Below are 26,822 nucleotides of genomic sequence, written 5' to 3'. Positions count from 1 at the left end.
CCCATTGAAATACTGGTCAGGTTGTTGATTTAAATTTACTTGTTCTTTATTTTAAATATTGTATTTGTTCCCATTTTGTTTTTTTACTTTAAAATAAGATATGCAGTGTGCATAGGGATTTGTTCATAGTTTTTTTTATAGTCCGGCCCTCCAGTGGTCTGAGGGACAGTGAACTGGCCCCCTGTGTAAAAAGTTTGGGGACCCCTGGCCTAACCTTTAAGTGGAGAGGCCAAAGGATGGTGTCCAGAAAATGATGTGGGGTCTGACTGCAATTTCCTTTTTCTTTATTTATTTAGTGACAGGGACAGACAGGAAGGGAGAAAGATGAGGAGCATCAGTTCTTCGTTGCAGCACCTTAGTTGTTTATTGATTGCTTTCTCATATGTGCTTTGACGGGGGGTGGGCTACAGCAGAGTGAAGGACCCCTTGCTCAAGCCAGCGACCATGGGGTCGCATCTACGATCCCACGCTCAAGGCAACGACCCCACACACAAGCCGGTGACCTGGGGGTTTCGAAACTGGGTCCTTCACTCCCCCAGGTCTATGCTCTATCCGCTGCACCACTGCCTGGCCAGGCTCTGGTTACAATATTCATTGCATGCCCTGAAACGTAGGGCCTGGGAGTCCAGGCACGCGTGCCCCGTGGCAGCCTGGGCAGGGCCTCCGGAGGGGACCCCCCTCACCTGTCCCCTGGCCTGGCCGCGTCTCTTGCAGGTGAGGGTGAGGTTGGAGCTGAAGTCCCCGGTGAAGACCCTGGAGGACTTCCTGCGCAGGTTCTCGCCCAGCCGCCTGACCTCGAGCTGCAGCAGCGTGGGCAGCCTGACCGCGGGCAGGTCCACCCACCAGCTGGGCTCCGGCCTCCTGTCGGCCCTGTCCTCCGACAGCGCGCTGCTCGGGCTGCAGGAGAGGCCGGCCCCCGCCATCGCCACTGCCACCGGGGGCTGCTGCAGCCGCGGCGAGGAAGACGGCTGGGCCCCCGAGCGCGCCCGGGAGCCAGAGGCGGAGCCGCAGCCGAGGCCGGAACTGCGCTACGAGGCCGAGAGCCCCGATGAGGCCGCGCTGGTGTACGCCGCCCGCGCCTACAGCTGCACCCTGGTGCACCGGCTGCACGACCAGGTGGCTGTGGAGCTGCCCCACCTGGGGAGGCTCACCTTCGACATCCTGCACACCCTGGGCTTCGACTCCGTCCGCAAGAGGATGTCGGTGGTGATCCGGCACCCGCTCACCGACGAGATCCACGTCTACACCAAGGGCGCCGACTCGGCCATCATGGACCTGCTGACCACCTGTTCCTCGGGTAAGTGTCCCTCCCGCCGGGAGAGGCACGCGTCCCTGGCTCCAGGTGGCGCTCTCCCAGAAACCAGCCCTCCCCCCGTTTCCCCTCCCAGGGGTAAAGCCGTTTTCATTACGTCTTCTTTTTTTTTTTTTTGTATTTTTCTGAAGTTGGAAATGGGGGAGGCAGTCAGACAGACTCCCGCATGCGCCCGACCGGGATCCACCCGGCACGCCCACCAGGGGGCGATGCTCCGCCCCTCCCGGGCGTCGCTCTGTTGTGACCAGAGCCATCCCCAGCGCCCGGGCCAACTTTGCTCCAATGGAGCCTTGGTTGCGGGAGGGGAAGAGAGAGACAGAAAGGAAGGAGGGGTGGAGAAGCAGATGGGCGTTTCTCCTGTGTGCCCTGGCCGGGAATCGAACCCAGGACTCCCGCATGCCAGGCCGACACTCTGCCACTGAGCCAACCGGCCAGGGCCTCATTACATCTTCTTTAAAGCAGCGCCCCTCAGACCTGCCTCCTGCCCCCCACCCCAGACGTTCCTTGGAGAGGTTGAGAGACTGGAATGCACTTGGGGGGTGGAGGGGGTATCTGAGAAGGCAGCTATGGCTGCTGGGGACGCACTTTGTCACCGAGTGAAAAGGTCTCAGATTTCTAGACAAAGGACAGATGGAACTCCGTCCCTGAGATCCATCAGGGGTGCCGGGAGCCTGTGCTGCGTGTGGTTCTGAGGGGCTGGGTCAGGGAGAACATACGGACAGACACTGGGCAGTTTACAATTCGGGATGTTCAGGGATCCCCCTGGTTTTCCCAAGAGAAGGGTCCCTTGAGTTGGGCACCAGCTCTACCTGGCATCATTTACAATCATTCCGCTTTTACTTTGGCGGGGGGGGGGGGGGGGGGACGGGTGGAGAAGAGAAGAGGCGACCTGTGCTCGGGAAGCCGAGGGCGATGGCCAATTGCCCCCCCCCCCCCCCCCCCCCCCCCCGTGTGCAGGTGTAAAGGGAGGAGTGTGTACAGGTGTCGCCCTCTGGACGGGATCCGGCATTTTCTAACAAGCGCTCACAACACTCTTACCAAAAAAAAAAGGGGGGAGGGCAGGAAGGCACTGAGCTGGTGGGCTTGACCGTGTGAGAATCTGTCTCTGTCACCAGACCTTGTGTGGCCTCGGGTGGACAGCAGAGGCTACTCACAGAGCTGGGGTGCCCCTGGGCGGGTCCCTCAGTCTGTGCCTCGGTTCCCCATCTTGGGAAGCCCCTGCCCACTCTCATGGCACAGGGCCTGGCATCTTATAGGCATGAAGCGTAAGCTGTGTCCCTCTTCCCTCTCTCTGGTCCTGACCCCTTGACATTGACCGGCCTGAGGTTCAGACCGGTGGCCTCTGAGGTCTGCACCGACCTCCCGGCACGAGAAAGAGGTGGGCGCCCCCTCAGCGGGCCTCCCACTTCGCCGTGCGCTGTCCGGCGAGTGCGCAGAAGCGTGGACGAGCCTAGGACAGACCTCGCCTCCTTAGGGGCCTGTCTGACCAAGGCGACACACACGGGCGGAGACAGAACCTTGTCTGAGGTATAACAAAACTGGAAGTGTCGTTTTGCCCCTTTTAAAAGCACTCCTTAAATTAGTGGCAGGGGGCATCTTCCCCTGAGGGCCTCCCCAGCAGGGTCCTGGGCTCCACGGTGGTGTCCGTCGGTCCATCTGCCCTGCCCACCCAGCTCCTTGGCCGTGTGCTCGATGAACCTGAGTTCTTCCCACCTTCCTGCCCCCCCCATCAGAATATGCCCCCCCCATCAGAATAAGGCCGCATCCCGACCTTGACAGTGAGTTTAGGGTGTGAAGTCCCACACTGGGTTCTCCCCGTGACGCACAGCCCTTGGGGCAGGGGGTTCGGAAAGGGGAGAAGGCGCCAAGGAGGAGGAGCCAGGTCTCACCAGAGCCTGGAGGAGGGGGACTGGGCGGGGTCCCTGCCTCTGTCACCGCATGGCTGGGTGCTCTCTGTCCCCCTCCGCCCCGGAGGGTGATGGCTCCCACACCAAATCCCCTTCTTCCATGGCTGCCTGCAGGACCACGCCCTCGTTCGGGGCCCCCTGGGGTCTAGAGTGGCCCAGCCTGTGGCCACCATCCCCTCCCCCCCACCTCGTCTGGACCACAGACACACTTTAGTTTTGGGGTTTTTTTGGTTGTTTTTTGTTTGTTTTTACAGAGACAGAGAAAGAGTCAGAGAGAGGGATAGACAGGGACAGACAGACATGGAGAGAGACGAGAAGCATCAATCATCAGTTTTTCGTGCGACACCTTAGTTCATTGATTGCTTTCTCATATGTGCCTTGACCGCGGGCCTTCAGCAGACCGAGTAACCCCTTGCTGGAGCCAGCGACCTTGGGTCCAAGCTAGTGAGCTTTTTGCTCAAACCAGATGAGCCCGCGCTCAAGCTGGCGACCTCGGGGTCTCGAACCTGGGTCCTCTGCATCCCAGTCGGACGCTCTATCCACTGCGCCACTGCCCGGTCAGGCCACACTTCAGTATTATTGTCATTTCCAAGTCCCTCAGAGACTGTCATACCGTTTACTCAAAGGACATTCAGCATATGTTCTAAGAGTGTCCTCACTTGCCAAGAAAAATGTCCCAATCCCAGGAGGAAATGGTCTTCAAGATCAAGAGGGCTGGCTTTGTGATCTTTTCAGGAAATTTTAAATTCCTAAAGCAGAATCCCCTAAGGGCAGGGGGTCAGGAACCTATGGCTCGTGAGCCAGAGGTGGCTCTTTTGATAGCTGCATCTGGCTCGCAGACCAATCTTTAATAAAAAATAATGTTAAAAATATAAAACATTCTCATGTATTACAATCCATTCATTTCCTGCCGCTCATGTTCATGGTTGCGGGTGGCTGGAGCCAATCACAGCTGTCCTCCGGGACAACACCAAATTTTTATTGGATAATACGTAAGGTACACGGGTCGTTGTACGGCTCTCATGGAATTACATTTTATTTTTTTTATTTTTATTTTTTTTTGTGTGTGTGTGTGTGTATTTTTCTGAAGCTGGAAACGGGGAGAGACAGTCAGACAGACTCCCGCATGCGCCCCGACCGGGATCCACCCAGCACGCCCACCAGGGGCGACGCTCTGCCCACCAGGGGGCGATGCTCTGCCCCTCCGGAGCGTCGCTCTGCCGCGACCAGAGCCACTCTAGCGCCTGGGGCAGAGGCCAAGGAGCCATCCCCAGCGCCCGGGCCATCTTTGCTCCAATAGAGCCTTGGCTGCGGGAGGGGAAGAGAGAGACAGAGAGGAAGGAGGGGGGGTGGAGAAGCAAATGGGTGCTTCTCCTATGTGCCCTGGCCGGGAATCGAACCCGGGTCCCTCACACGCCAGGCCGACGCTCTACCGCTGAGCCAACCGGCCAGGGCACGAAATTCCATTTTAAAATATGTGGCGTTCATGGCTCTCTCAGCAAAAAGGTTCCCGACCCCTGCCCTAGGGCCATGTCTGCCCCACCCACCCACCCACCCTTTCTTTCCTTCACTATTGATTCCTTAAGGAGGATCCTCAGACATTTTGTTTCTGATTGTGTGTGACCTTGTCATGCCCCAGATACTCTGTATCCATTTGTGTACTGTGGGTGTATCTATGCTGTGGATCTAAAACAAACTTTTCTTTCTTGGCCTTGAAGGACCCACCTTTGTGGCAAGGGCCCCTTGAGGGTTTTCCCATGTTTTCTCCATAAATAGGGTCTGGGAGGCAACAAGTGTCCCTAACCCTGGTTAGACAGCCTTCCCCAGACCAGTGTTCTCATGACTGCTTACTTAGTAAGGTTGCCAGATTTAGCTGTGTATATATCCAATATATTTAGAGTATATATATTTATATTTAGCTAAATATAAATTTTTTTTAAAAACCAACTAATATTTTTAGTAAAAAAAAATAAAAGAAGGTCTTAGGCAATATCCGGGCATCTTATTTCTGTCTGGAGAGGCCAACAGATGTGAGGGATATTCCGGGGGTAGAACCCTCCCTGTCTATTAAGGGACGATCTTTCATAAACAAGAAGGGTGTCTGTACCTCCCCATTCAGTGAACGGGTGGATGATGCCAGGTCACTCTGAACGGGGGCTTTTGTCTAGATGAGCTTCTCGTTTGGAGCAGGGATATTAAAAACGGCCCAAAATACATATTTTGGTGGGTTTTTTGTTTTTTAAAGAAACAGCTTTTAAAGTGGATTTTATATGGGAAGCAGGGACCGTTGACACGGGGTGGGACAGACAGGTGAACGAAGCTAGCGGTTGCTAACAGTGGGTACAGGTTCCCCACTGGCCGAAACGCAGCCCAGGGCGAGGACACTCACATGACACTCCTGTGTACTGAAAGGTGACAAAATTCCAAGTGGAGCGAGGCGAGGGCCAAGTACCACTCTGTGGTCCCCAGACACACTCACTTGTCACGTGCTCTCATTGCGCACAAACAGAAGCGCCCTCTGCCTTCCCCTCGGCGTGGTCGACCCAGGAGGAGTTGAGGGGTGTCCCCTGGCTGTGGCCTCCTCACCTGGGGGAGGCTGATGGTCAGTGCTTGCCAAGTTCTGTAATAAACTCCTGCTCTTTGTCCACAGAAAAACAGAAAAGGGTGGATGTTGGGAGAACTCTTTACTAACCACGGCTAATTTCTTAGTTGTTGTTTTTTTTTTTTTTAATTGTGGTTAAAAACACAACATAGCCCCAGCCGAGTAGCTCTGTTGGTTAGATCGTCGTCCCAATACACCAAGGTTGCGAGTTCAATCCCTGGTCAGGGAACACACAGGAATCAACCCATGAATGTGTAACTAAGTGGGACAACAACAAATCACTGTCTCCCTCTCTTTTTTTCTCTCTCTTTCCCCCCTCTTCTCTCTCTAAACATCAGTAAATTAATTTTTGAAATCCATGACATAAAAGTACCACCTTAATCGTTTCTCAGTGGACAGGAGTGTTCAGTGTATTCACATTGCCACGTGACAGGTCTCCAGACCTTTCTCAGTAAACACGGAGATCTTGTCCCCATTGAACGGCTCTCTCCCCCGCCCCTCCCCCCAGCCCCTGGCCACGACCATCCTACGCTCTGCCTCTCTGGGTCTGAACCCCTTGGCAGCATGTCACACACTCATGTCACACACACACGGGAAGCTCGCCCAGACGCTGGGTGTTCGGAAGGGCTTTCCAGTTAGGACCTCCGGGACATGCTGGGCTCTTGGTTGGTGGGCAATCAGCAATCACATCTAAAAAGAACACTGTGGCCTGATCAGGCGGTGGCGCAGTGGATGGAGTGTCGGACTGGGATCCCAAGGACCCAGGTTTGAGACCCCAAGGTCGCCAGCTTGAGTGCGGGTTCATCTGGTTTGAGCAAAAGCTCACCAAGGTCGCTGGCTTGAGCAAGGGGGTTACTCGGTCTGCTGAAGACCCGCGGTCAAGGCATATATGAGAAAGCAATCAATGAACTAAGGTGTCACAATGTGCAACCAAAAAAACCTAATGATTGATGCTTCTCATCTCTCTCTGTCCCTGTCTATCCCTCTCTCTGACTCTCTCTCTCTCTGTCTCTGTAAATAAATAAACAAATAAATAAATAAATAAAAAAGAACACCTTGGGGTTCTTCCGCCTTATGACCCAGTGGTTCCACTTCCGGGGGGTTTATCCAGAGCAACCTGAAACACAGATGCAGATGAAGGTAGGCACCCTGGTGTTCGGTGCAGCATTCTTTACCTTTAGCCAAGACGTGGACGCGGCCCCAGGGCCAGCTGATAGACAAACAGATCGAGAAGAGGGGGTGCTGATACAATAGAATAGAACACAGCCGTGCCATCTGTGACCTCGAGGAAGGATACAGGCTCAGGGAAATGAGCCGGACAGAGAAAAACAGTCATGAGGATGTCAAGTCCAGCCTAGGAAATGTAGTCTGTAAAGTTGTAATAGCTACTACGTCCAGTGCCTGGGGTGGGACGCGCTTTGTGAAGGATGTGATTGTCTAACCACGGTGGATGCTGTCCACCGGAAACTAATACAAAAGGAAGACTGAATGTCAACTGTAATTGAGAAATAAAAAAATTTTATTTATTTTTTTTTTGGTGACAGAGACAGAGACAGAGAGGGACAGAGAGGGACAGACAGACAGGAAGGGAGAGAGATGAGAAGCCTCAGTTCCTTGTTGCAGCTCCTTAGTTCATTGATTGCTTTCTCGTATGTGCCTTGACGGGGGCGGGGGGATTTACAGCAGACCGAGTGACCCCTTGATCAAACCAGCAACCTTGGGCTCAAGCTGGTGAGCCTTGCTCAAACCAGATGAACCCGTGCTCAAGCTGGCAACCTCGAGGTTTCGAACCTATGTCCTCTGCATCCCAGTTTGACGCTCCATCCACTGCGCCACTGCCTGGTCAGGCAAGAAATAAAAATGTTTTAAAAATAAAAGTAGCCTGACCAGGCGGTGGTGCAGTGGATAGAGCGGAGGACCCAGGTTCAAAAGCCCAAGGTCGCCAGCTTGAGCACCGGTTCATCTGGTTTGAACAAAAGCCTACCAGCTTGGACCCAAGGTCGCTGGCTCAAGCAAGGGGTTGCTTGATCTGCTGAAGGCCCACGGTCAGGGCACATATGAGAAAGCAATCAATGAATAAGGTGTCGCCACGAAAAACTGATGATTGATGCTTCTCATCTCTCTCCGTTCCTGTCTGTCCCTATCTATCCCTCTCTCTGACTCTCTCTGTCTCTGTAAATAAATAAATAAATATCTTTAAAAAAAATTAAATTAAAAAAATAAAAATAAAATCCTGACCCGTGGTGGCGCAGTGGATAAAGCAGGGGTTCCCAAACTACGGCCCACGGGCCGCATGGCCCCCTGAGGCCATTTATCCGGCCCCCACCGCACTTCCGGAAGGGGCACCTCTTTCATTGGTGGTCAGTGAGAGGAGCATAGTTACCCTTGAAATACTGGTCAGTTTGTTGATTTAAATGTACTTGTTCTTTATTTTAAACATTGTATTTGTTCCCGTTTTGTATTTTTACTTTAAGCTATGTGCAGTGTGCATAGAGATTTGTTCATAGTTTTTTTATAGTTCAGCCCTCCAACGGTCTGAGGGACAGTGAGCTGGCCCCTGTGTAAAAAGTTTGGGGACCCCTGGGATAAAGCGTTGACCTGGAACGCTGAGGTCACCAGTTCGAAACCCTGGGCTTGCCTGGTCAAGACACATATGGGAGTTGATGCTTCCTGCTCCTCCCCCCTGTCTCTCTCTTCTCTCTCTCTCTCTCTCTCTCTCTCTCCCTCTCCTCTCTAAAATGAATAAATAAAACCCTTAAAAAAATAAAAAAAGGAAAAGAAAAGAGGTCCCCGAGGTCCCCGGACCTGCGCCTTGGCATCCCTCCGGGCTCTGGTTTCTGCTGACCCGCCTTTCTGATTCTCCCCGCCGACACCCAGATGACGCCAGAGGCAGGCACCAAAAAAAAATCCGTAGCCAAACGCAGCATTACCTCAACGTGTACGCGGTGGAGGGCCTGCGGACCTTGTGCATCGCCAAGCGGGTGAGTGGGGGGGCCCTGCCCGGGCGCATGCGCACGCATCCCGGGGGCGCTCGGCGCAGCTCGGGGCCGCCCCCGGAGCTCAGCGCTCAGTTGCGCGCTCTCCGTTGCGCAGGTGCTGAGTCAGGAGGAGTACGCTCGCTGGTTGCAGGGTCACTTGGAGGCGGAGTCATCTGTGGACAACCGCGAGGAGCTCCTCTTCCAGTCGGCCATCCGCCTGGAGACCAACTTGCACCTTTTGGGTAAATGGCTCTCCGCGTGCCTGCGTGCGTGGTGCGTGGACCGTGGACCGGTGTGCATGCAGTTTGCAGAGGTGATCCCGGAGGGGGAGGTGGCATGGCTCTAGCTGGTGGCATCTGAGGTGAACCATCCTCGACTCATGGGGCTTCTCGTGTCCCCCCTCCAGCCACACCAGCAGGACAGCCCACGTGCCTCCCTTTAAACCCAGTTCTTCCCACTGGCAAAGAAAGCCAGGCTTCTCAACAACTGGTGCCTGCAAGGGCCCTCTCCCCTCCCTCACCGCTCCCCCACCCATGCTCTGCCTCCGACCAGGGGCCACGGGGATCGAAGACCGCCTGCAGGACGGGGTCCCCGAAACCATTGCTAAGCTGCGCCAGGCAGGCCTGCAGATCTGGGTCCTGACCGGTGACAAACAAGAGACCGCCATGAATATTGCCTACGCCTGCAAGCTGCTGGACCACGGGGAGGAGGTCATCACTCTGAACGCTGAGTCCCAGGTGCGTCCGTGCCTTTCGGGGACGCCCCTGCTCTGCCTGGGGCAGCCTCGTACCTGGGGCCCCCAGGCCAATGAGCTCAGTACTGGACGCCACCAGGGGCCTTCCAGCCGTGGTCCCCCCGCCTCTCTCTGCACCTGTGTTCCCTGTCTAGCGGTTAGCGCCTGGTCACCATCGCCCGGTAACATGGGGAATTTACCGGGGCGTCTTAGTTTCAAAGGAACACACGCGTCTACGCTTTGTTTCGTGATGAGCTCAAACTGCTTTTTCCTGTCAAAACTGTCCACGTCAGCACGGGCTGTTCCCAGGGGTGCGCCAATGGGCACAGAGGGGATGTATCTGCTCACATTTATGTATATAAATCCCCGAGGATGTCAGGAGCAGGCCCTCTGTCCAGGAACACGTTTGCACAACTCACACCTGCATGAAAGTTGAGTCTCAAATAGAGCATCCTCGCCAACTAGTAGTGATGACACTGTTTCCCGCAGAAGGTCCCTGAGAGCCCCGTGCTCATTGATGCAGGCACGGGGCTGGTCACCTGGACAGAGTGGAGGCCAGGGTGGGGCCTAGGTCTGAAGTGGAGTATGCTGAGCGTGGTGGCCGTGGAGACCACCCACCCAGCACCCCCTGAGGGCTTTGGTAATCGCCAGGCTGAGCAGTGAGCATGCCCCTGAGCAGTGGTCTGTGACTGGCTGTGGTCACGAGTTTCTGTGTGTCCCCGTCCACCCCCCACCCCCACCCACCCGCCTTGTCGCTCGAGGCCGATGGCTCTGTCCTCTCCATCTTTTTCTCCTCTAGTTTGGCTTTCTTTGCTAAATATAAAAGGTCCCCACCCACCCCCCACCCACCCCCAAAAAAAAAAGCGTGCTGGACACACAGGCCAGATTTCTGTGGTGCATTGCATGAACTCGGTCACAAGGCCGCCTCGCCGTCCGCCGAGGACCAGGAGGCACTGGACCTCCCTGGAAAAAACGTGTCTGTTCCTGGACACAGTTGTCCTTCCTGCAGCCTCTGTCCCCCGACCCTGCAGGGCCCCCCACCCCCAGCTGGTCTTCCCGCTCTCTTCCTAGAATCTAGAGTCTGTTTGGGAAGAACATGGCCAATGAGGAGGATTAGGGATTATGCCCTTTTTTTTTTTTTTTTTTTTTCCCCTGAAGTTGGAAACATGGAGGCAGACAGACTCCTGCATGCACCCAACTGGGATCCACCCGACATGCCCACCAGGGGTGATGCTCTGCCCATCTAGGGCATTGCTCTGTTGCAACCAGAGCCATTCTAGCGCCTGAGGCAGAGGCCACAGAGCCATCCTCAGCACCCGGGCCAACTTTGCTCCAATGGAGCCTTGGCTGCGGGAGGGGAAGAGAGAGACAGAGAGGAAGGAGAGGGGGAGGGGTGGAGAAGCAGATGGGTGCCTCTCCTGTGTGCCCTGGCCGGGAATCGAACCCAAGACTCCTGCACTCCAGGCCGACGCTCTACCACTGAGCCAACCGGCCAGGATGCTTTTTTTTTTTTTTTTTTTTTTAACTATTTTCCTGGTCAACTGGGGAGCATGGAAGGAACATGGAGACTTCCCATTTTCAGGGGTCCGTCCTGACAAGGGTTTGGAAAGGGGCTTTGTGCCCTGTGGTCGGTCTCTGCATAGGGGCTGGGAGGGGCTGAGTAAGAGCCTCAGGGAGCCCTCGGAGGAGAGTGCACGCCCGCTTCTCCTGTCTCACCGGCCAGAACGGGAGCCGCCGTGTGCTCAGGCCTCCTGGAGCGGTGTCCCCTTCCAGCGCCTTCGCCACGACGTGGAAATTGATAGGAGCCCTCCTCGGGCTCCCGTCTCCTGTACCGGAAGCTATCCTCTTTAACCAGCCCAGTCTGAGGAGGGACCCTGGGCAGCGCCTGCAGCCTGGCTCTCGCGGCAGGAGACCCAGATGTGTTTGGGGTGGGGTTGGAGGGGCGGCCTGCTGTGTGCTGTGGCCGCGTCAGCCGCAGCGCCCCCTCGTGTCCATTCCCAGGAGGGGCGGCCCGGTGTGTGCTGTGGCCGAGTCAGCCGCAGCGCCCCCTCGTGTCCATTCCCAGGAGGGGCGGCCCGGTGTGTGCTGTGGCCGAGTCAGCTGCAGCGCCCCCTCGTGTCCATTCCCAGGAGGGGCGGCCCGGTGTGTGCTGTGGCCGAGTCAGCCGCAGTGCCCCCTCGTGTCCACTCCCAGGAGGGGCGGCCTGCCGTGTGCTGTGGCCGAGTCAGCCGCAGCGCCCCCTCGTGTCCATTCCCAGGAGGGGCGGCCTGCTGCGTGCTGTGGCCGAGTCAGCCGCAGCGCCCCCTCGTGTCCATTCCCAGGAGGGGCGGCCCGGTGTGTGCTGTGGCCGCGTCAGCCGCAGCGCCCCCTCGTGTCCATTCCCAGGAGGGGCGGCCTGCCGCGTGCTGTGGCCGCGTCAGCCGCAGCGCCCCCTCGTGTCCATTCCCAGGAGGGGCGGCCTGCTGCGTGCTGTGGCCGAGTCAGCCGCAGCGCCCCCTCGTGTCCATTCCCAGGAGGGGCGGCCTGCTGCGTGCTGTGGCCGAGTCAGCCGCAGCGCCCCCTCGTGTCCATTCCCAGGAGGGGCGGCCTGCTGCGTGCTGTGGCCGAGTCAGCCGCAGCGCCCCCTCGTGTCCATTCCCAGGAGGGGCGGCCTGGTGTGTGCTGTGGCCGAGTCAGCTGCAGCGCCCCCTCGTGTCCATTCCCAGGAGGGGCGGCCCTGTGTGTGCTGTGGCCGAGTCAGCCGCAGCGCCCCCTCGTGTCCATTCCCAGGAGGGGCGGCCCTGTGTGTGCTGTGGCCGAGTCAGCCGCAGCGCCCCCTTGTGTCCATTCCCAGGAGGCGTGCGCGGCCCTGCTGGACCAATGTCTGTGCTACGTCCAGGCCGGGGGCCCCCACGGCTCCCTGGAGAAGGCCCCCGGCCGCAGCGGCCCCAACGTGAGCGTGGGGTTCTCCCCTCTGTTCACGCCCTCTGAGACTGCCACCTCCGGTCCGGGTCCTGGTCCAAGCCTCGTGATCGATGGGAGGAGCTTGGCCTACGCCCTGGAGAAGAGCCTGGAAGACAAGTTTCTATTCCTCGCCAAGCGGTGCCGGTCGGTCCTGTGCTGCCGCTCGACCCCCCTGCAGAAGAGCATGGTGGTGAAGCTGGTCAGGACCAAGCTCAAGGCCATGACCTTGGCCATCGGTACGTGGTCGGGCCGGCCCGCCCCATTCGTGCACCTGCTGCAACACAAAATGCTCCCTCGTGCTCTCTCTCTCTCTTTCTATCTCTCTCTCTGTCGCTCTCTCTTTTTGGCCTACATATAAAATCACACCCAATGTAATACACTGGCAGCCTGTCCCAGATAGAAAGCCACCAAGGCGGGGGTCACAGTGATAGCCGCCCCCCCCCCCCCCCCCCCCCCCCGTAGGAGGTCGTCAGTACAGCCATTGTGGTCCGAGAAAACGGGGACGTGTTCTACCGGTTTCCAGGGAGATGAGGTGGCAGTCATCATGGGCGGAGGGCCCCGCCTGGTCATCATCATCAACCCTGGGCCAACTCAGAACCAAGGGGCTTTGACAGGGGCTTCCGGTCACGGAGGTGCCTGGGGTCCCAGGCTTCCTGGTGCCGGGAGGACCCAGCGACATGGGCCATCAGCCTCCCCATCGCCTCCTTGTGATGGTTCCCAGACAGGCTGGAATTAAATAACTTCATCCCCAGATTTGAATAGCTGGAACCTTTTACAGTCTTGAAGGAAAGGGTTGTGCCTCTGTGAGTGGTTTTTCCTGGCAGCTTGTCGGCCTGGAGAGCCTTCCAGATCCCTCTTCTGTGGTACCTGGTGGTCACCCACCCCCTGCCCCCTGCCCGGGCATCTTCCCCCGTCCATGTCTGGTTCAGGGTCAGTTCTGGGTCTGGCCTCCCGCGGGGGTTCAGGGACTCAGCAGCTCCACCTGCTGGCTAGGGCCGGGAAAACCCACAGGTCACTACGAGAAAAGGGTGATGATGCCCGTGACCCCAGATGATCAGATGACCCCAGATGTCGTTTTCATGCGCTGAGAACTCACACCTGCATGAAAGTTGAGTCTCAAATAGAGCATCCTCGCCGACTAGTAGTGATGACACTGTTTCCCGCAGAAGGTCCCTGAGAGCCCCGTGCTCATTGATGCAGGCACGGGGCTGGTCACCTGGACAGAGTGGAGGCCAGGGTGGGGCCTAGGTCTGAAGTGGAGTATGCTGAGCGTGGTGGCCGTGGAGACCACCCACCCAGCACCCCCTGAGGGCTTTGGTAATCGCCAGGCTGAGCAGTGAGCATGGCCCCGGTCCAGGCAGACGGAAGATAGCCCTTCCCTGGGGTGCCTGCAGTGACTTGACCTGTGAGAGGGGTCAGGTCACTCCTGGGGGCTGGTTCCGGGGCTGTGTCCCCACAAAACCCTGCTCTTCCCAAGACCCTTTCCCACCCGGGGGACTCGGTCCAGTGGGGACCTCACGGAAGAGCTGTCCGGCCGATCTGATTCCACGCCCCTGTGCTCACGGCTCTGCCTGCCTGTGCCGCTTGCAGGGGACGGAGCCAATGACGTCAGCATGATCCAGGTGGCCGATGTGGGCGTGGGGATCTCGGGCCAGGAGGGGATGCAGGTAAAGACCCTGCGGGGGGGGGGGGGTGGCCGGGTGACCACGCAGCCAGCCGCCACGCCCTTCTTTCTTCCCCGGGGGCTCTGTCCGTCATGGCTGAAGGGTGCTTGGCCTTCCGCACAACGGAAGGTCGCCTGCTGCTGAGCCAACAGCAAAGGGCAGGCAAAGGTGACTCCGTGTTGAGGATGCCGTGTGCAGGGGACAGGTCCGCCCGTGTCCACAAGTGTATTTTTGCAAAGTGAAGTAGAACAGAGAGGGAAGGTGAGTCCTCACCTCCTCAGTGGCCATTCCTGCCTCCTCTTCCAATGGCGGGGGTTTTTTTTTTCCTTTTTTATTTTTAACGGTCCCCGAACACACGTGACACCCTTTGGAAAATCGATTCTGTTGTCGTTGGAAGCTGGGACCACTAGAAACATGGACTGTGGCCATCTTGACTCACCACGGGTCATCCCTGCCTCAGCGTGTGGAATGACCCCCTGAAGATATGGCAATATCTCTCTTTTCGTGACGTTGTCTTTGATTTTTGTTTGTCTGTTTGTTTGTTTTTTCTTTTCCAAGTAGCATCTTTCCTGACATGCTGGGTTCCAGGTCATTCTGGGCACACAGAGGGTGGCCTGTGCCGTGGCCCCCGTCTGGCCCAGTTAGCTGGGTACAGAATGACCCTCAGTGAAATGAAGGGACGCTTCTGTCCCACACCCCTGACCCTGTCACCTTTTCTGTCCGTGGAGGCAACCTGTTGTCCCCACTCACCCCCGGTGATGTCCGGTGTCCCGTGGTGACCACCCTGCGATGGGGTCACATGGATGCCAGCACAGCCCTGGGCCCAGCCTTACTGTTCACCGTTGGCTTCAAGAAAAAGGACCCAAAATGCACCTCCTAGGAAGGACGGCCGACCGTCTGCCTCCTTCATAGGGGGGGGGGCTGTGGTCCACGGTTGGGTCAGGACCCCGATGCGGTGTTGATGAATAAAGGGTTAAGGGGCAGAGAAGAGTTAGGGTGACCCCCTGCACCCCCCAAAATAGATAGACGTTGGCGTGTTAAAGAAAGACTGGGAAGGAGAAAGCACATACTTCCCGCGAACCCACCGCTCAGGTCGACACGACATCTTAAGTGTGTCCTCTAAGATGACACCCAAAGTCCCTGTCGAGATAGAGGTTTTCTTGCCTCAAAGGAGATAACGAGAGCTGGTGGTCATTCATGCCTTGGCCAGTCACACACACACACGAGCCGCGTCTGGAGCTGGGTTTCTCCGTCCGTGTTCTGCCTTGCGTTGTAGGGGGGGGGGGTGAGACACTGCGCGCCGCGTGCGGTGCTGCTGGTCACGGGGGTCCTCCCTCCCCCCCGCCAGGCGGTGATGGCCGGCAGACACACTGCGCGCCGCGTGCGGTGCCGCTGGTCATGGGGGTCCTCACTCCCCCTCGCCAGGCGGTGATGGCCGGCAGACACACTGCGCGCCGCGTGCGGTGCCGCTGGTCATGGGGGTCCTCACTCCCCCTCGCCAGGCGGTGATGGCCGGCAGACACACTGCGCGCTGCGTGCGGTGCCACTGGTCACGGGGGTCCTCCCCTCCCCCCCGCCAGTTGGTGATGCCCGGCAGACACACTGCGCGCCGCGTGCGGTGCCGCTGGTCATGGGGGTCCTCCCTCCCCCTCGCCAGGCGGTGATGGCCGGCAGACACACTGCGCGCTGCGTGCGGTGCCACTGGTCACGGGGGTCCTCCTCTCCCCCTCGCCAGGCGGTGATGCCCGGCAGACACACTGCGCGCCGCGTGCGGTGCCACTGGTCACGGGGGTCCTCCTCTCCCCCTCGCCAGGCGGTGATGGCCAGCGACTTCGCGGTGCCCCGTTTCCGCCACCTCGAGAGGCTGCTGATGGTCCACGGGCACTGGTGTTACTCCCGCCTCGCCAACATGGTGCTCTACTTCTTCTACAAAAACACGGTAGGCGCCGGGCGCCGCGGGTCCCGGAGGGTTGGAATGAGACGGCCGGAGAGGCGTGAGGACCGTACCCCGGATGCGGCCGGCGCGGTTCTGTCCAGCCTGGCCTTGCACCCTGTAGCCTCGGAAGTCTGCGTCACGGGTGCAGGAGGTTGGCCACACCCCCGGGAGAGAGAGAAGGGGGTGGAAACGGGCAGATCCAACAAGATTGTCCCATTTACGGTTTCATCGTGAGATGTGGAGTGACCGGGAGGTCCCAGTGGTGTGCACGGAGTCCCCTGGTCAGGCTGGCAAGGAGGAGTCAAGGCCGTGTTCAACCCCGGTCCACAGGACGCCGGCCCCTCAGCTCTTAGCAGGCCTGTCCATGTATGTGTCTGGGGAGGTGACCGCCATCATGACTGCTGACCGGAGTCCTCCAGTCAGTGAGCAGGGGGGTCCCAGGACACACAGGGGTGTGATGGGTGGTCCTGGAGTCCAAACAAGGGGACTTGGCTTCTGTGACATTGAACGGCACACCCGCAGTGGACCGGGAATCTGTGTCTCTGGTCAGAGCGCAGGCTTGCACCTGGTTGGAAGGAGACCACCAGCAGGGTCTTGTCACACTGTCTCTCATACTGGGTGGGGTAGACACACTCCCCCCCCCCCCCCCGTGCGGTCAGCTCAGTCTGAAGGGGACCCTTCGGTGAGGTCTTGCCCAGCCTGGTGGGCTGAGGACAGTTCTGTCTCTCCGGGGGCTCTGAGCCAGGGTCCTGGTCCATTTCATGTGGATTCCAACACGGAACTCTTAGTTTCCTCAGTGCTAAGACCCGGGCAGACAGGTACCATTCTCCGTGGCCTTCCAGGAGGGACCGAGGCCATTCCAGGACCCTGCTCCGCTTGTACGTGAGGGACAGAGAGACATCTGTAGGGGAGATTCTGGGCTTCCCCTTGCCACCCAGCCTCTGAGGTCTGGGGTCCAAGGTACAAACAAGGAGACAATATACAAACTCGGGTTAGGTAGTCGTCCAGGGCGGCCCCCTTGACCTGCCTCTGCCGACGGGAGGCCACAGCTCCACAGGCAAGACTGCCCTGTCATCTGAGAAAGAATGAAGTACAATCCCTGAAAAGGTGTATTTATTTTATTTCTCTAATTCCATTTTAAAATCTCCATGCTAACCATCGGTGCACCTCTTCTTTATGTTTTTGGTGGCGTTTTTTTGGTTTGTTTGTTTGTTTTTAACTTTTTTACCTGCCCAGGCGGTAGCGCAGTGGGTAAAGTGTTGGCCAGGAACACAGAGAACCCAGGTTCAAAACCCTGAGGTTGCTGGCTTGAGCGCAGGATCGTAGATATGACCCCAAGGTCGCTGGCTTGAACAAGGGGTCACTGGCTTTGCTGTAGCTCCCAGGTCAAGGCTCATATGAGAAAGCAATCAATGAACAACTAAGGAGCCACAATGAAGAACTGATGCTTCTCATCTCTCTCCCTTCCTGTCTGTCCCTCTCTCTGTCTTTCTCTCTCTGTCTCTCTTGCTAAAAGATAAATAAGTAAATTATACTTCTATTGGTTTTAGAGAAAGAGGAAGGGGGACAGAGAGAGAGAAACGTTGACCTGTTGTTCCACTAATCTCTGCATTCACTGGTTGATTCTCGTATGTGCTCTGTTGGGGATCGAACCCATAACCACAGCGCACGGGGACGACACTCTAAGCAGCGGAACTCACCAGCCAGGGCTCCTGTCCGTTCCGTCCATCGCTTGTTCTGGAGGTCAAGCCCAGCCTTCCCTTTCCCGCCCGTGCCTGTCCTCCGGTTCTCTCCCCGTTTATAGGAACGTCTTCTAGTAGATGAGCCCAGATGTGCAGGCCTGACCAGGGCGTGTCTGATGGGCTAGGCGGGGAAGTGAACTCAGATTCCGTTTTGCCCGGGACTCCTGCGTCCTTGCTCGGCCACAGCCCTCCTCTGACCCCTTGCGGCCCCAGCCCTGAGGTTCTTGCGTCCTCGACTCCCGGAGGGATGGATGGGGGCCGTGAGGGAAGGGAGGTGGGCCAGGGGGTGGGGTGGGGGGAACAGGGGGAACCCTGGCCCTGTGGCTGCCGTTTATTCATCGTGCAGTCTGGACCATTGTGTGGTCCCGCTTTCTACAGGTTTGGTTTGGTTTTGTGTTTAACCTACAAATCAAAATGTGGGAGTTGAGCTCTACTCTGTAGCACCTTGTGAACATTTCCCAGATGGAGAGGAAGGCGCTGACCTTCCTTGGCAGAGGAGGGACAGAGCTGGCCCCCTGGAGTGGGCGCATGCTCCCGCCTGGCACCAGGCACCTGTCCTCGTCGAGGGCACGGGGACAGGAAGGAGAAAATGGGGGGGGGGGTTCCTTCTTTTACTCCATCTCAAGACGGAGGGCCCCCCTGTCCACCAGCGTGTCAGTCCACTCGAGACCGTTCAGGGTGCTCGCTCTGCCTCCCAAAGTGAGAGGAGTTCACTCGTTTTGAGGAATATGTCAGCCTCCCGTTCTGACGAAGAGAAGTTTCCATAGCAACCGTGGTTTTTGGTACCATGGGGAGAAGGGGGGGGGTAAAAAGAACAGAAAGAAACCTCGGTTGTCTTCGTACTTTCTCTCCTCTTTCTCCCGACACGCAGAGCACGGGTGACTCAGGAGACTGAGCTGGGTGGGGGGTTAGAAACCAGGGAGAAAGTCCAGGAAAAAGCCAGGTCTGTGCGGGTTTCAGTGTTGAAGGGGAACGTCACACCCCCGTCGTAGGTTGGGGTGGGGCTGGGAGGATGTTTGTTGCGACAGGTTCTGTCCAACAGTCTCTCCTTGTTACCTGGTCTTCAGAACCAGGGTGCTGGTTCTGTCTACTCAGGAAACTGAAGCTCGGAGGGGTGGGGGGTCAATGGCTGCGTCAAGGTCAGAACGGTAGACAGTGACAGCTCCAAGCCCTTATCTGTGGTGCCCAGCAAAGAATATCCCTTCGCCTCTGGGGACTGCCCACGCCCCCCAGGCTGAGAGACCCCCAGACGAGCGGTGGGACAGACGGGGCTGATGACTCACACCGTGACCGTAGTCACTGAAGGTCCTTGGACCTCGGTTTCCTTCTCTGTGAATGCGGCAGTCACACTAGCCCCTGCCCGAGTCTCTGTCCTGTGAACGGGGACAACAAAAGACGGGTGGGGGGCAGGGTGAGTTTCAATGGTAGGCAGAGAGCTCTAGGGAGTTCTTCAGATGTGTCAGCTCATTAATCCTTATCACAACACAGCCCAGAACCCTTGTTGCTACGGCCCATTCGTGGATAAGGATGTTGAAACGGGTGAAGTGAGCTTTGCCAAGCTGCATGGTTAATAACTAAGAATGTCATGGCCTCCCCCCCCCCCATAAAAGCACACGGCCACTCAACTGGTGTTCAGTGGTCAAACAAGAGCGCCAAGAGAGCCTGACCAAGCGGTGGCGCAGTGGATAGAGCGTTGGACTGGGATGCAGAGGACCCAAGTTCGAGACCCTGAGGTCGCCAGCTTGAGTGCGGGATCATCTGGTTTGAGCAAAAAGCCCACCAGCTTGAACCCAAGGTCACTGGCTCCAGCAAGGGGTTACTCGGTGTGCTGAAGGCCCGCGGTCAAGGCACATATGAGAAAGCAATCAATGAACACTAAAGTGTTGCAACGCGCAATGAAAAACTAATGATTGATGCTTCTCATCTCTCTCCATTCCTGTCTGGCTGTCCCTGTCTATCCCTCTCTCTGACTCACTCTCTGTCTCTGTAAAAAATAAATAAATTAAGAGTGCGAAGAGATGAACCCAGCTTGTCCTCTACGGAGCATGGGTTTGAGGAGGCTGTTGAACCTTTCTTAAACCTCACTTTCCTGTTGGCAATGCAGGGGTAGCTGTAAGGACCAGACGATGCCTACAGCTCGCCCGCCAGCCGCCTGCCCCATGGACGCTCTCTGCCAAGCATGGCGACATTGGCGTCCTCACTGACTTAGCCACCGTGCTTGTGCTTGTCCTGCTACCCGGGGGGCTCCATAATCTCCCGCTCTTCCTCATCAAAAGGGGATAGAACTAAAAAGGGGCGCGGTGGGGAAAGGATCTGGGGTATAGCACAGGTAGGTTGGGGTTCAGAGCCACAGAGGGAGGGGTACAAGGTGGGCGAGTCCCCTGGTCCTCTAGAAATACGAGCAAGTCCAGCCGTGGCCAGAGCTTGGTTCTGTTTCCCGTGAATGTTCTGTGGGTCTCCTGTCCCAAAACGTCCTTCAAGAGCCGTTCCTGGGGATTCCTGGCTCTCATCACCCGTCCTCTGTTCTCGTGGGGACGAGGACATCCCCCCGTGGGGGAGGAGGAGGAAAGCCCACCGCCGTCCAAACCGGGCCACCCGACTGCAGTCACACTCGGCAAGACCCTGCAAGTCCCTCGGAGCTCTGCTCTGCCAGGCGCCCGGGAGCTGCCCCGTGCCCACGCCCCGCCTCCTCCACCTTCCAGATGTTCGTGGGCCTCCTATTCTGGTTCCAGTTCCACTGTGGCTTCTCGGCGTCCGCCATGATCGACCAGTGGTACCTGATCTTCTTCAACCTGCTCTTCTCGTCGCTCCCCCAGCTGGTGACGGGGGTGCTGGACAGGGATGTGCCGGACCACGTGCTGCTGACCCAGCCGCAGCTCTACAGGAGCGGCCAGAGCATGGAGGTGAGGCCCCGGGCTCTCTCCTGCCCGGTCCGTGCACCCTCTGCGGAGTGCCGGCCCCTGGCCTTGCCTGGGACGACAAACTCTTGTTCATTTGTTTATTTTTATCGATTGATTTTCAAGAGGAAAGGGGAGAGAGAGATCAATTGGTTGGGCCGCTGGTTCATACATTCATTGGTGGATTCTTGTCTGTGCCCTGACCGGGGAATCGAACCGCAACTTTGGTGTATCAGGACAGTGCTCTAACCCAGGGGTCCCCAAACTACGGCCCGCGGGCCACATGCGGCCCCCTGAGGCCATTTATCCGGCCCCCGCCGCACTTCCAGAAGGGGCACCTCTTTCATTGGTGGTCAGTGAGAGGAGCACATTGACCATCTCATTAGCCAAAAGCAGGCCCATATTTCCCATTGAAATACTGGTCAGTTTGTTGATTTAAATTTACTTGTTATTTATTTTAAATATTGTATTTGTTCCCATTTTGTTTTTGGTTTTTTTTACTTTAAAATAAGATATGTGCAGTGTGCATAGGGATTTGTTCATAGTTTTTTTTATAGTCCGGCCCTCCAACGGTCTGAGGGACGGTGAACTGGCCCCCTGTGTAAAAAGTCTGGGGACCCCTGCTCTAACCAATGGGGCTGTCCGGCCAGGGCTCCTAGGACCGAATCTGAACATTCTAGAATCTGACCAGTTAGAGGGGAAAAGAATTCTGTCTCCACGACTGTGCGCTTGTGCTGAGTAGTGTGAGGTGGTGGGCGTGGTGACGGTGTCGGGGTCGTGCATGTATCCAGACCCATCAAGACGGATGCGTTAGCCTGACCAGGCAGTGGCGCAGTGGATAGAGCGTCGGACTGGGATGCGGAAGGACCCAGGTTCGAGACCCCCCCAGGTGGGTCCCGGCTTCAGCGCGGGATCATCTGGTTTGAGCAAGGGGTCACTAGGTCTGCTGTAGCCCCCCCTGCCCCCCCAATCAAGGCACATATGAGAAAGCAATCAGTGAACAACTAAGGAGCCACAACGAATAAGTGATGCTTCTCATCTCTCTCCCTTCCTGTCTGTCTGTCCCTATCTGTCCCTCTCTGTCTCTGTCAAAAGAAAAAAGGGGGGGGGATTCGTTAAGTGTGTGCAGAGTTCATAGATCATTTGACTTCAACACAGCCTTTAGAAAGGGAGAACTAATATATATATATATATATATATATATGGTGTGTATATATATATATATGTTGGGTGTATAAATATATTGGGGTGAAATCTCTCCCTGCACTGGAGTCTGGAAGCCTGAGGAAAGCCCCCTTGCAATCTAAGTCATGGAGACAGTCATAGCTGCAGTCTGAGCAGGATTTTTGTTGTGTGTTTATTCTAAAACAACCACCCTCCAAAAAGGGACTTTTTAGCATGGGAATTAACGGGAAGATAAACTGATATAAATACATGTAAACACACCACCAGGATTGACATGCTCATGACCAGCTACTCCTGGCCAGCTGGTGACAGTGAGCCTGTTATGGACTTCTCCTTGTGCTAGGGGACCGGGTGACGCCCCTCTGCTCGTATCACCACCTGAGGTCTCTAATCAGAGCTTGTCTGCTGACCCCTTGACATCCCCTGGTCACCTCTGTTGACCTGGGGCCCCCCAGGAAGCAGAGACGCAGGCAGCCTGGGGTGCCAGGGGCCCCGGGGCGTCTGAAAGGCTGATGTGGAGGAGCCCTGCTCGTACCTGTCACCTTGGGGACTTTTCGTTCTGCCCACTAAGTTAGTCCCTCATCCTCCACGGTGGGGCCGAGGCCTGGGGCGTCAGCCCTGTGGGGTCAGGTGGCCGACGGGAAGGGCTCAGGGCACCTTTCCCAGTGCCCAGCGCACGCCGCTCCTGGCCGCTTTGCACGTGGTACGCACAAACACGGTTAGGTGCACGGGGCCACCCAGGCCATGAAGACTTGGTGGGTCTGCTTCAAGGTTAATTTTGCCTTTGGTATACAGCTTTTCTGTTTTGTTTTGGTTTTTTTTAATGTTTATTGATTGATTTTCGAGAAAGAAAAAAGAAAATATTGACCTGTTGTTCCCCTTATTCGTGCATTCTTTGGTTTGATCCTTGTGTGTGTGCCCTGACCAGGGATCAAACCCTCAACCTGGGTGTATCAGGATGACGCTCTCACCAACGGAGCCGCCCAGCTGGGCCAACAGCTTTTTGATTTTGACATTCGGAAACATCCATAATTGAATTCTAAATGATCACTTTTAAGACACACAGGGGAGCCTGACCAAGTGGTAGCACAATGGATAGAGCGTCGGACTGGGATGTGGAGGACCCAGGTTGGAAACCCTGAGGTCACCAGTTTGAGGCCAAGGTTGCTGGCTCGAGCAAGGGGTCACTGGCGGCTCTGCTGTAGCCCCCTGGTCAAGGCACATATGAGAAAGCAATCAATGAACAACTAAGGAGCCGCAACAAAGAGTTGATGCTTCTCATCTCTCTCTCTTCCTGTCTGTCTGTCTGCCCCTCTCTCTGACTCTCTGTCTCTGTCACACACACAAAAAAAAAAGAAAAAGGAAAAAGAAACTCGGGAGCCCTAGCTGGGTAGCTCAGTTGGTTAGAGCATCATCCCTAAACAGCAAGGTTGTGGGTTCAATCTCCGGTCAGGGGACATGCGGGAAGCAACTGATGAACACACAACACGCAACCAAGTGGAACAACAAGTGAGTGCTTCTCTCTCTCTCTCTCTCTCTCTCTCTCTCTCTCTCTCTCTCGTCCCCCTCTCTCCCACCAGGGGAGGGGGCCCGGGATTCCCGGCACCCTCTGCTCCATAGGGATGCGTCTTAGGTTGACGCTGAACCTCGTGTAGCTGCTCTTATTGGCACAGAGGGCTCTGCAGGTGTCTGGTGTTTTCTCACCAGGTGCTCTGGGACCTCTCTCTCCAAACGTCCAGAAGGAGCGAGCGTCCCCAGGGTGCTGGACCTGACCGTCCGTGGCCCTGTGATGTCCGGGATGACATGGAGAGACGGGCGCGTCCCGGTCATCACCGCGCTCGTGTCTCTGTCCCAGGAATACCGGCCCCGCACCTTCTGGATCAACATGGCGGACGCGGCCTTCCAGAGCCTGGTCTGCTTTCTCCTCCCGTACCTGGTGAGCCATCGCCTGGCGTGGCCTCTCCCCCCGTCCCCACCCCACAGGGTCACCCGGCCACCCACAGACCTGGGACCCCGCTGTCTGTCTCCCAGGCCTACTACGACACGGATGCGGACGTGTTCACCTGGGGGACCCCCGTCACCACCATCGCCCTGCTCACCTTCCTGCTGCACCTGGGCATCGAGACCAAGACCTGGGTGAGGGCCGGGCGCGGGGTCCCCCTGGGTGAGGGCCGTGGGCGTGGGCAGGACCCCCCTGGGTGAGGGCCGTGGGGCCACGCCTGTCGGGAGACCCAGAAGGTTCTGAGCAAACGGGGGGGGGGGTGCTATAAACCACGTCCACGCCGGTCCAGGAGATCCAGAAGGTTCTGAGCAAACAAGGGGGAAGGTACTGTAAAGCCAGCCTGATCCTCCAGCCCGCCGTGTGCTCTAGAGCAGTGGTCCCCAACCCCCGGGCCACGGACCAGTAGCGGTCCGTGGGCCATTTTGGTACTGGTTGGCAGAGGAAGAATAAATAACTTACATTATTTCCGTTTTATTTATATTTAAGTCTGAACGATGTTTTACTTTTTAAAAATGACCAGATTCCCTCTGTGACATCCATCTAAGACTCACTCTTGACGCCTGTCTCGGTCACGTGATACATTTATCCGTCCCACCCTAAAGGCCAGTCCGTGAAAACATTCTCTGACATTAAGCCTGTCTGTGGCCCAAAAAAGGTTGGGGACCACTGCTCTGGAGATCCTGCTCAGTTTGCGCCCCCCGCTCCTGGGCAGCACCAGTCCCTTCCACCCCTCCCCTGCCACCCCTGACACATCCCCACTGTGTCCAGGCTGGTCCACCAGTCCCCAGGCCCCGCCCTCCAGCCATGCCAAACAGCCCCGTTCTCATGAGTCCCTTAGAACAGGGGTCGGGAACCTGTGGCTCGCCAGCCAGATGTGGGTCTTTTGATGGCTGCATCTGGCTCGCAGACCAATCTTTAATAAAAAATAGTAATGTTAAAAATATAAAACATTCTCCTGTATTTACAATCCATTCATTTCCTACTGCTCATGTTCATGGTTGGGGTGGCTGGAGTCAATCTCAGCTGTCCTCTGGGACTACACCAAATTTTTATTGGATAATGTGTAACGTACACGGGTTGTTGTATGGCTCTCACGGAATTACATTTTAAAATATGTGGCATTCATGGCTCTCTCAGCCAAAAAGGTTCCCGACCCCTGCCTTAGAACATCCCCGCCACTCACGCTGATCAGTGCCTGTTTATGGGAATAACAGCCCCTTCTCTCCCTCCCTCTCTCTCTCTCTCTCTCTCTGCCCCACCCCCATCACCCCAGACCTGGCTCAACTGGACCACATGTGGCTTCAGTGCCCTTTTATTTTTCACGGTGGCTTTCGTCTACAACGCCTCCTGTGCCACGTGCTACCCCCCGTCCAACCCCTACTGGACCATGCAGACCCTCGTGGGCGACCCCATCTTCTACTTGATCTGTCTCATCACGCCCGTCACCGCGCTGCTGCCTAGGTGGGTGTCGGGGACGGGCCCCCCCTCCCCAGGGTCCTCGGGGAGCCCTGACAGCCTCTCCACCACCCAGTCTGCGCCCTGTGCGGACCCCACTGACCGCTGACCCGCCCTGTGCGGACCCCGCTGACCGCTGACCCGCCCTGTGCGGACCCCGCTGACCGCTGACCCGCCCTGTGCGGACCCCGCTGACCGCTGACCTGCCCTCTCTGCCCTCTCCAGGCTGTTTGTCAGAGCTCTGCAGGGCAGCCTGTTCCCCACGCAGCTGCAGCTGGCCCGTCAGCTGGCCCAGCGGTCCCCCAAGAAACTCAGCGCTCCTGGGGGGCCTCGGCAAGGCTTCCCCAGACCTGAACCCGAACCCGACCCATCATCCGAACGGAGCTGCCTCAGCACCGCGGGCTCCGGCCCCCAGGACTGCGCCTCCCGGGGCTCCTGGTTCTCGCTGCGGCCACCCAGCTCCCCGGAGGTCACCAGCGAGGAGCCCGGCGCAGTGAACATCAGCGTGCCTTTGAGGGAGGGGCTGAGCGGCCACCCCCCGGGGACCTGCGTGCCCAGACAGGCTGCCCTGGAAAGGTGTCCGGAGGACTCCAAGAGGAAACTGTCGCACAGCGGCAGGGCCACCCCCCTGTCCATCTTCAGTCTCCCCAACCTCCGCTCGCTCCGCTGGCTGTCCCCGCTGTCGCTGGTCAGCGGGCTGGGCAGTGTCCTGCACTTTTCCCGGAGTGGTTTACAGATGGACAAGCAGGAGGCCGAGTTTCTGCCCAGCCCGCCCACAGCCGGACCAGGACCTGGTGGCTTAGGCCGGCCAGACACACGGACACACCTTCTCTAGGGGACTCTTCCAGGGCAGGAGGCCTTGGCGAGGCCTTGATTGTTACTATGTTTCTTTTTTTTATATATATAGAACACAGATTATTTATGTTTCTTATTTGCACAGGAGAGTTCTAGCGAGAGATGGGTTTTATACCTTTCCCAGGCTCGCCCAGAAGTGCAAGGTCCCCCCTTCCCCCCACCCCCCAGAAACGAATGTTTATTTTTTAGAAGTTCTAAATTAGAGTATATGTTAAAAGAAAAGCCAGAACTTTAACATATATATATATATATATTAAAAAAACAGTTCGAGATGCGTGACCCTCGGAAAAGTACATCTGGGTTGGTGGAGTGGTTTTTTTTTTTTCCTTTTCCATCTGGTTTTGTAAAAAAAGGCCGTGTGATTGGTTTTGTTTGACATGTGTTGAGTGTAGCCTCCCCCTCCCAACGTGTGAACGTACGTGTGTGCAGGGGTCCGGGGTGGGGGGGTGGACAGCAGTGTAGGGAGGTGATGGGGGGGTCAGCACAGCCCAGGAACCTGGTGGCAGGTCCCCCACAGTCTGTCCCCGATCCCCACGACTTGGGAAGGGAGGGTGGGACTCCCACTTCATCCAGGAAAAGGGGAAACCTGAGATTTCAAGGAAGACACCTGT

At 57.0% G+C, this 26,822-nt stretch overlaps 1 protein-coding gene across 1 annotated transcript in view; it reads left to right on the top strand.

Annotated features, from left to right (window-relative positions):
- ATP10A (ATPase phospholipid transporting 10A (putative)) overlaps positions 1-26,485 on the top strand; it is a 93,733-nt gene extending 67,248 nt beyond the window's left edge. Inside the window, 13 exon segments of the mRNA XM_066239457.1 lie at positions 715-1,297; positions 8,699-8,802; positions 8,915-9,041; positions 9,352-9,536; positions 12,366-12,711; positions 14,066-14,142; positions 15,953-16,078; positions 20,520-20,720; positions 23,755-23,835; positions 23,931-24,035; positions 25,175-25,362; positions 25,582-26,128; positions 26,130-26,485. Coding sequence (XP_066095554.1) covers positions 715-1,297; positions 8,699-8,802; positions 8,915-9,041; positions 9,352-9,536; positions 12,366-12,711; positions 14,066-14,142; positions 15,953-16,078; positions 20,520-20,720; positions 23,755-23,835; positions 23,931-24,035; positions 25,175-25,362; positions 25,582-26,128; positions 26,130-26,159 — 2,700 coding nt within the window. The 3' untranslated portion in view covers positions 26,160-26,485.
- The last annotated feature ends 337 nt before the right edge of the window (positions 26,486-26,822 follow it).

Source organism: Saccopteryx bilineata, chromosome 7, assembly GCF_036850765.1.
Source record: "Saccopteryx bilineata isolate mSacBil1 chromosome 7, mSacBil1_pri_phased_curated, whole genome shotgun sequence".
NCBI lineage: Eukaryota > Metazoa > Chordata > Mammalia > Chiroptera > Emballonuridae > Saccopteryx > Saccopteryx bilineata.
Note: the sequence above shows the minus strand (reverse complement) of the source record. Positions and strands in the feature narration are given on the sequence as shown.